The 13,240-nt window shown below is 36.4% G+C and overlaps 1 protein-coding gene across 1 annotated transcript in view; it reads right to left on the reverse strand.

Annotated features, from left to right (window-relative positions):
- Positions 1-13,240, reverse strand: part of LOC143189981 (uncharacterized) — a 34,293-nt gene that overhangs the window by 17,002 nt on the left and 4,051 nt on the right. The window contains exons 4-6 of the mRNA XM_076394019.1: positions 8,031-8,163; positions 7,849-7,974; positions 1,693-1,959 (exon numbers count right to left, since the gene is read on the reverse strand). Coding sequence (XP_076250134.1) covers positions 1,693-1,959; positions 7,849-7,974; positions 8,031-8,163 — 526 coding nt within the window. The remainder of the gene's footprint in view (positions 1-1,692; positions 1,960-7,848; positions 7,975-8,030; positions 8,164-13,240) is intronic.

A 13,240-nucleotide genomic window follows, 5' to 3' on the forward strand; every position in this document is an offset into this window, starting at 1 on the left:
TTAAACCAGGAAAAATACCAGAAGATGTGACCTCCTACCGACCTATAAGTTTATTACCAATAATCTCGAAAGTTTTCGAGAACTTACACATAAAAAAACTAAACTATATAATAGAAAAAAGAAAAATTATTCCAGAACATCAGTTTGGCTTTCGCAATAAGCATGGGACTATAGAACAAGTGCATAGACTTGTAAACCAAATAAACGCTGACCTAAATGCCAAAAGATATTGTTCGGCTGCTTTCCTAGACATATCTCAGGCTTTTGACAAAGTATGACATACGGGCTTGCAGGTTAAACTAAAGAAACTTAATACTGTGGCAACATATGCAGACGATACAGCAATCTTAGCATCCCATGAAGATCCAGTCACAGCATCAATAAACCTACAAACCCACCTGGAGCAAATACAATTATGGTTGAAGACATGGCGCATTAAAGCCAATGAATCAAAATCCACGCATATAACGTTTACCCTGCGTAGAAGAACATGTCCACCAGTAAATATCAATCATCGTCAACTCCCCCAAGCAGAGCATGTTAAATATCTTGGTATGCATTTAGATCGACGCCTAACCTGGAAGAAGCACATACTCTCTAAACGGAAACAACTAGGACTAAAATTATATCAAATGTATTGGCTCATTGGGCGCAAATCCAAGTTATCATTAGATAACAAGGTATTGCTGTATGAGTCTATACTCAAGCCCATTTGGACATATGGAATTCAACTATGGGGTACCGCTAGCAAATCTAATATATCCATCATTCAACGGTTCCAAAATAAGGTGTTGCGTGCCATTGTTGATGCTCCGTACTATATTTCAAATAAAGTGATACAACGCGATATTCCTCTAGAACCTATAACGAGTGTAATCCAACGTGTTTGTGTGAAGTACTTCGAAAGAGTGTCAGTGCATCCCAATGTACTCGCTAATCAGCTAAATATGCGACGTGATAGTGAAGTGCGTAGACTAAAACGTTTAACACCACCTGATCTGATTACTGGACATATGTAGAGTTTAGAATAAGCATTAGAATAAGACTAATTAATTAAGGTAATATTTTATACAGAAGATTGCTTAATGAAGTGATTTTCTACATGCCATGTATATATAATATAGACATAAGAAATACTTATTGCCAATAGGGCAGATTGTGGACTCACGAAGAGTAATAAAAAAAATTTCGCACACAGCCTCGATGTTTTCTGGTACAACAGCCGATTTTGGACGACCTTCATGAAACTCGTCGGGCAACGAACTACGACCACAATTCAATTCATTAAACCAGCGATACACGGTAGTTTTTGATGGAGCTTCATCGCCAAAAGTCAAATTAAGATGATTAATGCACTTTTCTGATAATCCACGTCGTACAAAACCATCGCACGAAAATGTCACGATTCAGTTCAATTTTTTACCGAGACAAAATGTTCTGAGTACGTATGTCGTCAAAACTGCTAAAATTTACGATGGAACCGTCCGATTGACATGGATATGACAAAAATGTTACCAATTCCCGAAAAATAAATAGTGGCCCTCGTATTCTTATTTTTACAAATTAATGCACAATTTCTGATGGATCTGCGAATTAACTATGTACATATTTGTATATGATATATTTTGAGTATTTTACATGTCATTTTACTTCTTTTTATTATATATAAACATAAATAAACGGATAACTCACCCTTGTTCCTTTAAGTAAGTCAAAATAGCAACGTTTGATCTAAATATGTGAGAAGTTCCTCTGATCTTCAAATCACAAACTGCCCTCAAAAAATCATTGATACCCAACGACTGCGATTCCTGCATACCTAAAGCTTTATACGTTTCCTGTGCCTCTTTATTCACATTTTGTGGGTCGATGGGCAATTTTTTTGACTTCCTCAAGTCCAAAATCATATTTTTTACTTCGTCAATATTCAAGGCGTTATCTCTATCTTTGTCATAATATCTAAAAAATACAGATTTAATTTTAAAAAAAAGTTAATTTAGTCTTATTTATAATAATTATAATGTGGGGATAACGATTTAAAATATCAAAACGTGGAAAACTAGTGAAGGCGTTGAAGACAAATAACTTAAAACATATCTCTGCAAGCGTTAGCATATTGGCTAACAGGTAGATATAAAAGACCAAATACTATAGATGTTTTGTACGGAAAATATTGATACAAATAAGGGTCGAATAAAATCATGTTTTGATTTATGTTCTGAATACTCGTCAGTAGTAATAACATTTTTTTCAATTTAATTATCATTAAAGATAAACCACCTTCTCTGTGTAATGGCAGACTATATAATAGAGAACTGACCACTACTTCTAACAGATCACTAGACTCACTATTATTATTAAAAAAGATATCTCTTTAAGTTTATCATTAAAAACATAAATCGATTACAGCAGCAAATAACATAACAAAAAATATACAAGGGATCGCATGGCAACCCATAACTGTTTAATATATAAGAAAGAATATACATATATGCGTAATCCAGGAAGAAATAACACAGAAAAGGAAGCTACAAAAGTATTGGCAACTAATAGTAACTGCAGGAAATAAAAGAAAATCCAATAAATCAATTAAAGATCTGAAAGAGTTCATCCAATACCAAAGAATTCAAGAATACTTGGAAAAAACTGACCCCAACTTAGGCTACAGATTCCTCGATATGGAAACTAACATGATAGCCTATTTGGTCATGAGTTCCGTGCTAGCTCTCGAAGAGAACGATCGTGTCCGGTTCGCCGAACCTACAAGCGCTTCCAAATATTACCCGAAACTTTCTCTGAGGCGGTCGGTCCGTTATCACGCATCCAGTGTCTCCACAAGAAAAACTCCAAAAAACGCCGAAAAGGCGCGTTTACAGACAAGGCAATGGCGTCATGCACGTCAGAGCCGACGTCGCCTCCTGACTACTACCCCAGCTTTCCTAAGTCGGATGGATCATCTTCCGAAGACAGCCAAGAATTGCTAATTGAAGATTTAAAAAAACAGAATGAAGATCTGCGAAAGCAGATGGCCTAAGTGGAAATGTTCGCCCAAGCTCAGACAGACGCCCTGAACAAACAGACGGAAAAGCTCTTAAAATCGAAAGATCTTAAAGAAGAAATCAAAATTCTCGCCGCTACTGTAACGGATGTCATGAAATAACAAAAGGATGCCATGGAAATAAAGACTGCCGCTGGCACAGAAACCCAGACCCAGACACCAGCTAAACCGGCACAACGGTCAGACGGAACTGAAGATGCAGATGATGGTTTCACCTTGGTGGAAAAATGAAGAGAGGGCCCATTACTCCACTTCAGGAAAGCCAGCTGCCCATGCCGGCAACAAGACGAAACAGGCAACTGCTTCCAAATCAGAACCCAAGCCGGTAGTCAAACCGGCCATTCAATCCACCCAATCGAAAGCCAAGGCTAACGTACAGCCTTCGATTACCAAATTTGCCACCAGACCAGTGTAAAACAAGTCGATCACCACGACGATCCCACAGCCACCACCGAAACCAATCACCACCAGACCAACCCGGCCTGCGCAGGTAAGTAGGCCACTAACCAAACCCTAACCTCCACAACAAAAACAGTGCCAATCATTTCGGCGACTGTTTTTCAAACTCCATCAAAAAGGGAAAAAATCCCACCTATAGTGCTCCGTGACAAGAAGAGGTTCATGGAGCTCATTACAATCACCAAGACACAATAAATTGATATTAGCACCCGAAACAAAAAGGATGGCATTTTCTTATTCGTCACCACAAGCGACGTTTACCGAAAACTCACTACCCTGCTCGAGGAAAGGAATTATCCTTACCATTCCTTCTGTTGTCCGGAGGAGAGGGCATTCCGTGTAATCATAAGAAATATCCCAGAAACACTTTCCATTGACGAGGTACGTGAACTTCTCTTCGATCAAGGCTTCCGTCCCAAATTTGTGCAAAGATGGAAATTAAAATTCGGGATAGAACTACCAATTGTTCAGCTAGTTGTCCCTTGCGATGAGCGACAGATCATCTATATGACCAAACTCGGCGTCATCACAGTCAAGGTCGAGATCCAGAGGGGAAACGGCCAGCCAGTACAGTACATCAACTGTCAGCTTTTCGGGCATTCCAGCTCGCAGCCGAGGTTTCCTAGGTCTCCAGAAAACAATTCAGAAAGGTTCGGGGATAGCAAACCTGCTATCTTCTCTGATCTGCCCTTCTAGCAGAGTTCCCATCTCCATCAAATGCTTATTTTACAAGATGTCAATTCGATCCGTCCTGCGGTTATACCGAAGAAAGGAGCAAAATCATCTCCATCTGACTACAGGCCTATCAGCCTTCTCAGTGCCATTTCAAAGCTTGCCGAGAGGGCAATACTCTACGCTCTCGACTCTTTCACAAAGGAAAACAACATCATTCCAGAAGAACAATTCGGCTTTCGCGCTCACCACTCATCCGCCCATCAGGCTACCCATTTAGCCGCACACATCCATCACGCTCTTGACCAACGTAAAAAGCCTGGAGCAGTTCTTCTGGACCTAACCAAAGTCTTCAACAAGGTCTGGCACGACGGCTCAATCGCAAAATCTCTCATCAAGTCCTATCTCTCGGACAGATCTTTCCAGGTCAAGATCAGGGAATTACTTTCCAGTCGTAAGCAAATCGATGCTGGCGTATCTCAAGGTTCCCCGCTAGCCCCAGCCTTATTTAACCTCTTTATTTCAGATCTGCCGAGAAAAGAGCACATTGACGTCACGTTTTACGCTGACGACACTGCTTTCTTCACGGCCGCCAGGTTCGAAGTTACAATTTATGAACGTTTACAGAAGCAGCTCGATTATTCGGTCAAGTGGTTTAAGGCCATTATTTTCCATAAGAAGCGTTACGCACTGCGCGTCTCGCAACTTAAGATCGACACCGCAATAATTCCATGGCTGGATAACGTCACGTACCTAGGTCTTCACTTCGATCGGCGGTTCGGTTGGCATTCCCAAATCCAGAAAGCAATTCAAAAAGGTTCGGGGATAGCAAACCTGCTATCTTCTCTGATCTGCCCTTCTAGCAGATTTCCCATCTCCATCAAATGCTTATTTTACAAGATGTTAATTCGGTCCGTACTCCTCTATGGATCTAATGTCTACTTCAAGTTTGTTACATCCAATTAGGTCAAACGGCTTCAAGTTTTCCAAAATAAGCTCCTCAGGAGAATATGAAACGCTTCATGGTTTGTCAGAAATAATCAAATTCATAGGGAAAGTGACACTCCAGAAATCAAGCACTTCATATCTCAATCAATCCACAAACAACAACTCAGCTCAAGTTCTTCTGAAAACGCGTTTGTTCGCGAGCTGGTCGACATGCTGGGAGCTTAGCACCGCGTCACCCGTCAAGCCCCCCCCCCCTCCATTTTCCAGACTGAAACGACCTCATCCATCGCTACAGTCATAACTTTTGCCCCCATACAACAGTACCCAGTTGTGTGTTAACTCAGGTTCGCGAATCAATAGAATCGCCGGGCCCTCGTGCCCAATAACGGCTGCCCGATCAGCGGATGCCATATCTCCAAAATCTAATGCAGTAGCAGCAGCGATCCACAGGGGTCAACTATGAGGCGGTTTCGGTTTAATGTATTGGCAGTCCAACATAACCCGGTCCAGCTTGTCACTCCAGAGCAAGTCTTCGCGACCAGGTATGCGTCATACATTCCACAGCCTGGTCTTAGGCCAGAATAAAAAAAAAACTATTTGGTCATATAGAATCCAACTATAGGGTATTGCTAACAAGTCCAACACGGTTATCATACAACAGTTCCAAAACAAAGCATTGCGCGCTATTGTCGATGCTCCATGTTAATGTCGTTAATAAGCTGATACGATGCAATATCCCTAGTCTGTCCAAAGTAGCAGTAAACTTACATCATCTCAATGTCAATCGCCTTATAGGTCAAAACATTCTAATATAAATAAAATATTGCATCAAAAATGTTAATATAATTTATTTTAATATTATAGTACATCTAATGCATATATTATCGAAGGACTTAAACTACAGTTAATTAAACAGCCACAATAGTTTGTACGTTAGAGTTATTTTATTATATTTACACTACATTATTTTCTAAACTGCCTATGGTACCTAAAGGCTTAATCCACCTAATTAGTGATGGATTTTAAATTCATTAAAGAATATATATACATTTTTATGTTTAGTTCTTGTTTCATTCGTTGCTGTGCTTTGTTATGAAATCATTCTGACATCATTGTATTTCTCCTTAGTTTCTTCTGTTACTGCCAGTGTACATTTTTCTTGATAAAATTAGATTTAATCACTACATTCTCCCTAATGCATTTACCATATCTGCAAAACAGTTAATATTCATTCTCTCCTTGTACACTTTAACCAAATGCTCATATATATATTCAGAACAATTACACGCATATCTATGCACATACATCTTTCTCACTCTACAATACGATTTTCTATAGTTGGCAATCCTGTCGACATATCCAAACACTTCTTGCCCTGTATATATTTCTCGACCAGCATATCTACTATAGTAATTCCAAAACCACCACATTGTCACATCCCACAACAATTCAGTCTGATCCAATATATAATGATAGGGAAGGGGAGAAGACTTGCACCCATGACCACATTATTCAGCCATCTGATACATTTAATTTATTTAATATATACCAAATAACAATTTGAAATACGTCAATCTACTACTCAACATGGTATCTTAAAAACTTAACTTATGTTTTGCATGGCAATCCTTAACTACAGCCTTTGCCGACCACTTGTTGGGATCCTTTTTCGATTTCTGTTTCTATATTGAACAACAATATATCTGCAACGAATTATTAAAAAAATATTGTGATTTACAAAACCTAATCAAATGTTATTCTAAATTTTACCTTTTCCATCAACTTTTGTTGATTTTGTCTGTACACTGTCCGCGAATTTTATTATGTGCTTCAAGAAACTGTATTCTTTTAAAAGCAATATCTGGAAGTTGCACTGGACCGCTTCGTGCGTTATTTTTCATTTGATACTGTTTAAGTCCTATGTTTCGTAACAGTGTTTGAAGTGACGACTTATATCCTTCAAAGAGCTGCATATCCCTAAGTTTTCTATGCATACTTTCCAAACAAACACTTTTCTCTGAAATAGTCAAAACTACTCACGGTTTTTAAGCATTTCATAAATTTAATCTCGAATAGAACTAAGATATGTAAATACTTTCCTTTCGCGACAAACGGCAAATACAAAATTTGGGAGTTTTTAGTTATAGTGTCCATACTAATATTCAGTACGGCTGCAACACAATAAAAATATTTCCCATAAAAACTCCAGCAGCTTACCTCTCTAACGTATTTTACTGGTAAAAATAAGCCCCTTTTACCTCGTTTCAGTTTACAGAGTAATCAAAAATATTAAGCAGCGATTTGAAATTTATCGAAACAAGCAAAGGGCCAAAATAACGTTTACCGGTTTATTACCTCCTATTACCACTAATATTTTTAAGAACTTTGCAAACATTTACCAACCGATTTTTGCAGGCTGATTCGTTTACATGTTCGAACTTATCGGATAGCATTGTATCTGTTTTTAACTGGAATGAAATGAGAAAACACATATTGTCTGGTATTAAAACGAATGTACAAAATGCAATAAGCAATACATTATACATCTTGATGACGTGAGTTCACTGCTACTTTGGATAGATCATAGATCTTATAACGACTGTAATTCAAAATGTTTGTGTTATTACACGTATAACCATAAGCAATACTTATTGCTCACTGGGCAGATTGTTGAACCACTAAGAGTAATAATTTAAAAAAACTATACGTACTTAAACATATATCTGCATCTTAATTCTGCAGCCATACCGCCATGACCAGTATTTGGATCGACAGCAGCCAAGAAATACAACAATTCGCGAAAGGACAGGCCATTTCTATTATTCAAATCGGCAGATCTAAAAATGACAAACCAAACTACAGACATGTTCCACTAAATCTCGAAAACATTCACCTGAACAAAGACGGCAATTGGGGCCTCTGCCATCCTAAACCGTCGACCAACAATTTCGCAAAATTTCTTTGATTCATATATGTGGCCGGATAACACAGTTGCAAGAACAAGTTGCAATATATTTCTTCTTGTGCTGTAACATTCAGTATCCATATTGAGACGTATACTAATTATTTATTTTGTATCAATAGATAATTACCGAAATAAATATATTTTATAGTTAATTTTATATTTTGACATGCAGGGGGTAAATAAAATAATATCAACAAAATAATAACACCAACACCTAACGTATACACATTTATATATTAATAAGGTGTTGAGTCACCGTTCATCTGAATAGTTTCAAACAGAATGTTATCCCATTCTTGATTCAAAACATCCGCCAGTGTATTGAACTCTTCACTTTTTACTCTAAAACACTCCATAACGGTTCAATTGTATTGAATCTCGGCAATTGTACGGACCGATGATACTTTTATACTCCTCAAACGAAAAATTTGAACTTTTTTGATTGTGTGACATTATTATTAATGGACCCATTGTCATCTTCGAATATAGTAATGTTTGGCAACAATATGCTAGTCGTAGTAAGAACTTCACTGAGGTTGTTGAGATATTAATTCACAATAATCCGGCCAGTAATGTGAATGAAAGGATCATCTGAATACCATAATATAGCCAGCCAAATTATAACTCTTATACATCTAGAAAGATGTGTCCAGTCTTGCGATCTTGAGGGTGAACCTGATGAATGGTGGCTGCGATGCTGGCAGCTTGATTAAGGCGTGTGTGTTTGGCACTGAAACCGAATTATTCATTGGACATTATGTGGTTTGCGTCATTGAAACTACTGAGAGCGTGTAATATATTTTTTTTGCCTAACTTGGAGAGTGGACTATTCAAGCTGATGGGTCTGTAGTCGGATGGGTTAGACTTGGCTTTTTTCTTTGGAATGACAGCGAGGTGCACTTGTTTCCATTTTTTTGGGATATGTTTTAACCAACATGCGATGGTTCCTATACTATGCCTTTATAGCGACTTTAACGACAGTAAAAGGACCTCAGCTTGCGTGTTGGTCGCTCATGTGCATTTATTCTAAACTAGCATGACATATTTCACAATCACACGTTCTTGTTTGCAAGAGTTGTGATTAGGAAGTAATTTAAGGTTAATTTTGTATTTATTTAATTTTGTTGAGGTAATAGAATTATTTATTATTTAATAGCGAAAATTAGAGGCATTGATGTGCATCCATGAATTTGCCGATTAGCTGAATATGCGTGACAACAGTAATTAATCGGTGTGCTTAATGGGCTAATATAGACTTTATAATAAGAATAAGGCACTTTAAACAGAAGATCTCTTACTGACATGATTTGGTGGATAGTAATTAGCATAAGAAATACTTATTGCACTTCGCAGGTTGTTAAACTACTAAGGGTAAAAGAATAATTGGTCCAATTTTGCTATCTTTATAAGTCCAACCCCAACAGGCTGAATAAATGGTAATCGAAAGAACTTTTCTTTAATAATTACATCATACATTAGATATGCTTAGTACAAACTTAATTTACAATTAATTTATTACTACTGTTCTGTTGTACAATCATCAATACATCAGTACAATCGTTAATATGTCACTATGTATTTCCCAAATTAAAATAAAACTAAACTAATTAAGCTAAAGTAAAGAATAACACTTATTCACTATACAAATTCGTGTGGTTTGATTCGCTTTAATCTTCTGATTTTCCACGTGTTGTCCGCGTAACAATCTTATTTCATGTTTTAAGACGAAATTTTGGATCACTTCGTCGTCATCGAGGTCATCGTGCAGCTCTTCAATTGCAGTTATGTAACGCTAAGCATTGGTAATTAATCGTAGAACTTTGTTTGATGATGTTTTAGTATAACTAAAGGATCTAGAAAACTTCTTTAGAAGTTGGAATATTCCTTCATGGGGTGTTGATTCATTCATTTGCAGTCGTTGATAATGTTTAATTGCTAGTCACACAAAATTTCTATCCTTGTTTTGTTATTGCTAAGATTTTTAGGTAATGTTTACCATTGATAAGTTGTGATTTCTCAATGATTAGATACATTTTTTCATTACTCTTAGAAGTTCCCCAGTCTGCCCAGAGGGCAATAAGGATTTGTTATGTTTATATTTTATATACATGACATGTAGAAAATCACTCCATTAAGTTATTTCCTGTACAAAATACTATTTTAATTAATTAGTCTTATTTTAAAAATTATTTTAAAGTCTATATACGTCCAATAATCAGATTGGATGGTGTTAGAGGTTTTAGTCTACGCACTTCGCAATGACTTCACATATTCAGCTGATTCGCGAGTAAACACGTTGAATTACGCCCGTTATTGGTACTAGAGGAATATCGCGTTGTATCACTTCATTTGAAACATAGTATAGAGCATCAACAATGACAGGCATCACTTTATTTTGGAACCGTTGCATGATGGATATATTAGACTTGCTAGCGGTTCCCCATAGTTGGATTCCATATGACCAAATAGGCTTGAGATATATTTATACAATAATATCTTGTTATCTAATGATAACTTGGATTTGCGCCCGATAAGCCAATACATTTAGTAGAATTTAAGTCAAAGTTGTTTCCGTTTGACGAATATGTGCTTATTCTTAATCGATCTAGGTGCATACCAAGATATTTAGCATCCGCTACTTGCCAGAGTTGTAGAGAGTTATTAATATAGATCGGTGGACATGTTCTTCTACGCAGCCTAAAAGTTATATGACTGGATTTTGTTTCGTTGGCTTTTATACGCCATCTTTTCAGCTACATTTTTATTGGTTTTATGTGTGCTTGTAGGTTAATTGATACTATGGCTGGATCTTCATAGAAGGCTAAGACAACCGTATCGTCTGCGTATGTTGCCATAGTGGTTATTTTTGTTGTAGGTAGCAGATCAGCTGTGTACAGAACACTACCTTGCGGAACTCCTGAATATATTGCATGTAATTCGATATCTTCATCGCCTTGTTTTACTGTAAAATAGAGATCTATGAGGTAAGATTTTAGTAGCTCATAATCCGGATGAGGAAGAAGTTTCTTTAATTTAACCTGCAATCTGGTATGCCATACTTTATCAAAAGCTTGAGATATGTCTATGAACGCAGCAGAACAATATCTTTTGGCTTTTAAGTCTATGCACTTGTTCAATTGTTTCATGCTTATTGCGAAACCCAAATTGGTGTTCTGTAATTATTTTTCTTTTTTCTATTATACAATTGAACCTATTTATGGACAGTTTCTCAAAAGGTGACATCTTCTGTTGTTTCCCCTGATTTCAGAATGATTATTATTTGAGCTACTTTCCAGATTCTAGGAAAATATTTAATTCGTAATATAGCATTAAATATGAATGTTAGTAATTTTACCCCCTTCTCTGATAGTTCCTGTAATATTTTTCCGGTTACTGGACGATATCCAGGTGCTTATTTACATTCAATCTCTCTGATTATTATTTGTTGAGCTTCTTTGACGGTGAATTTTTAATGCGGTAAATCTATTTGAAATGGCGAATTTGGAAAACTAGTGATTTTACTTTCGTCATCTTGAGATAGCTTTTCACCTTCCAGACGTAAAGAGTTTAAAGACATTTTTTAGATACTCTGAAGAGATGTCGGCCTTTTCTTTATTACTTCTAGCCCAATTATTTTCATTTATTTTAATAGGAGGGTTATCCTGCTGGGGCCTTTTGAGTTTTCGTGTTCCACAATGAATAATCTGCTGTGTCAGTTAGTGTCAGATTTTCTAAGTATTCCTGAATGCCTTGTGTTTGTTCATTTTGAATCAACTCCTTCAACTCTTTTACTGCTTTATTAAATTTCCTTTTATTTTCTTTATTCTGCTATTTTTTCCCGAATTGTACTTGATGTGTGTATGTTTTTTTTTTGGTAATGTTTCATTCTTAGGAGTTGCGAAAGATGCTGTTTCCTGTATATTTATTGTAATATTCATTGCTGCTGCTTCTATATCAATTTCAGTTTGTCATGGTAAGTTTAAAGATATGGTTCTGTTTAATGTTTCTCTAAATAGCGGCCAGTTAGTTCTATTATTACACAGAGAAGGAAGTTGGTCTTTGAAGATATTTTTTAAGAAAGTGTTACTATTGTTGGTGAAAGATCATAAGACAAATTGAAACATGATTTTTCAGGACAGTTTTTTGTATCAATATTTTTTGTGATACAGAAGTCTATAGTATCGGGTTTTTTATTTCTGTCTGATGGCCAATATGTTGGTTCTCCAGTAGAGATATGTTGTAAGTTATCTGTTTTCATCGCTTTCAGCAGATCCCTACCTTTTGAGGTTACTATACTTGATCCCCACATAGATGTTTGGCATTGTAATCTGCTCCGACAAAAAACTTATTTCCTAGCGTACTACAGAAAGTTTGGAAATGTTCCGATTTGTTATTATGTTTACGTAGGCAATAATGGGTTTCTTCTAAAGTTATACTGGTTGCTTGCAGGTAATCTTTGTTGAATTTTTCTCTTTCAAAATGTATATCCTCTCGAATGATTATGGGTGTACCTCCATATGCTTTTTAATCTATCTATTATATTATTATTTCATCTAGATTAGAGATAATTGTTAATTTGTCTTGTAAGAATATTTATCGAGCAATTGGTCAAATTCTTCAACGCAGGATTTGGTTAGCTGTGTATGTTGTTACTTACATTGAGATCACAACTTCACTCACTGTTAAGTGTCAGTTAAGAGAAAAATCACGTTGTTGTTATAGATTATTCATTTTTTGTTTATAGACTCTTCTAAAGTCTAGATAGGTGTATTAAATAAATGAAGCTGTTAAAGCAATCTCAGAATATAAATTAATAACCTAAAATCTGAACAGGTTATGTGCCTAGTTTCTTGTCCAAAAAGAAAATAGCTTTTTCTTTGAGGTTAGATAGAGAAATGGATTTAATTAAACGCATTAAAGCGCTAAACGGTGAAACGGAATGGCTGATATGGAAGCGTAAAATTCGATATTTACTGGTAATCCAGGGTAATCAATATTTTTTGTAATACAGAAATCTATGGTATCTGGTTATTTGTACCAGTTCAATAACATATGCTGTATATCAAAAAAAGTAAGGACAAAGAGACGGTTTGTGAAGTGTGGGAGGCATAGAACCAAAATTTCGAAGCATCGTCCAG

This window comes from Rhynchophorus ferrugineus, unplaced genomic scaffold (genome assembly GCF_030347505.1).
Source record: "Rhynchophorus ferrugineus isolate W39M unplaced genomic scaffold, kcgeb_rfMv2 rfM1, whole genome shotgun sequence".
NCBI lineage: Eukaryota > Metazoa > Arthropoda > Insecta > Coleoptera > Curculionidae > Rhynchophorus > Rhynchophorus ferrugineus.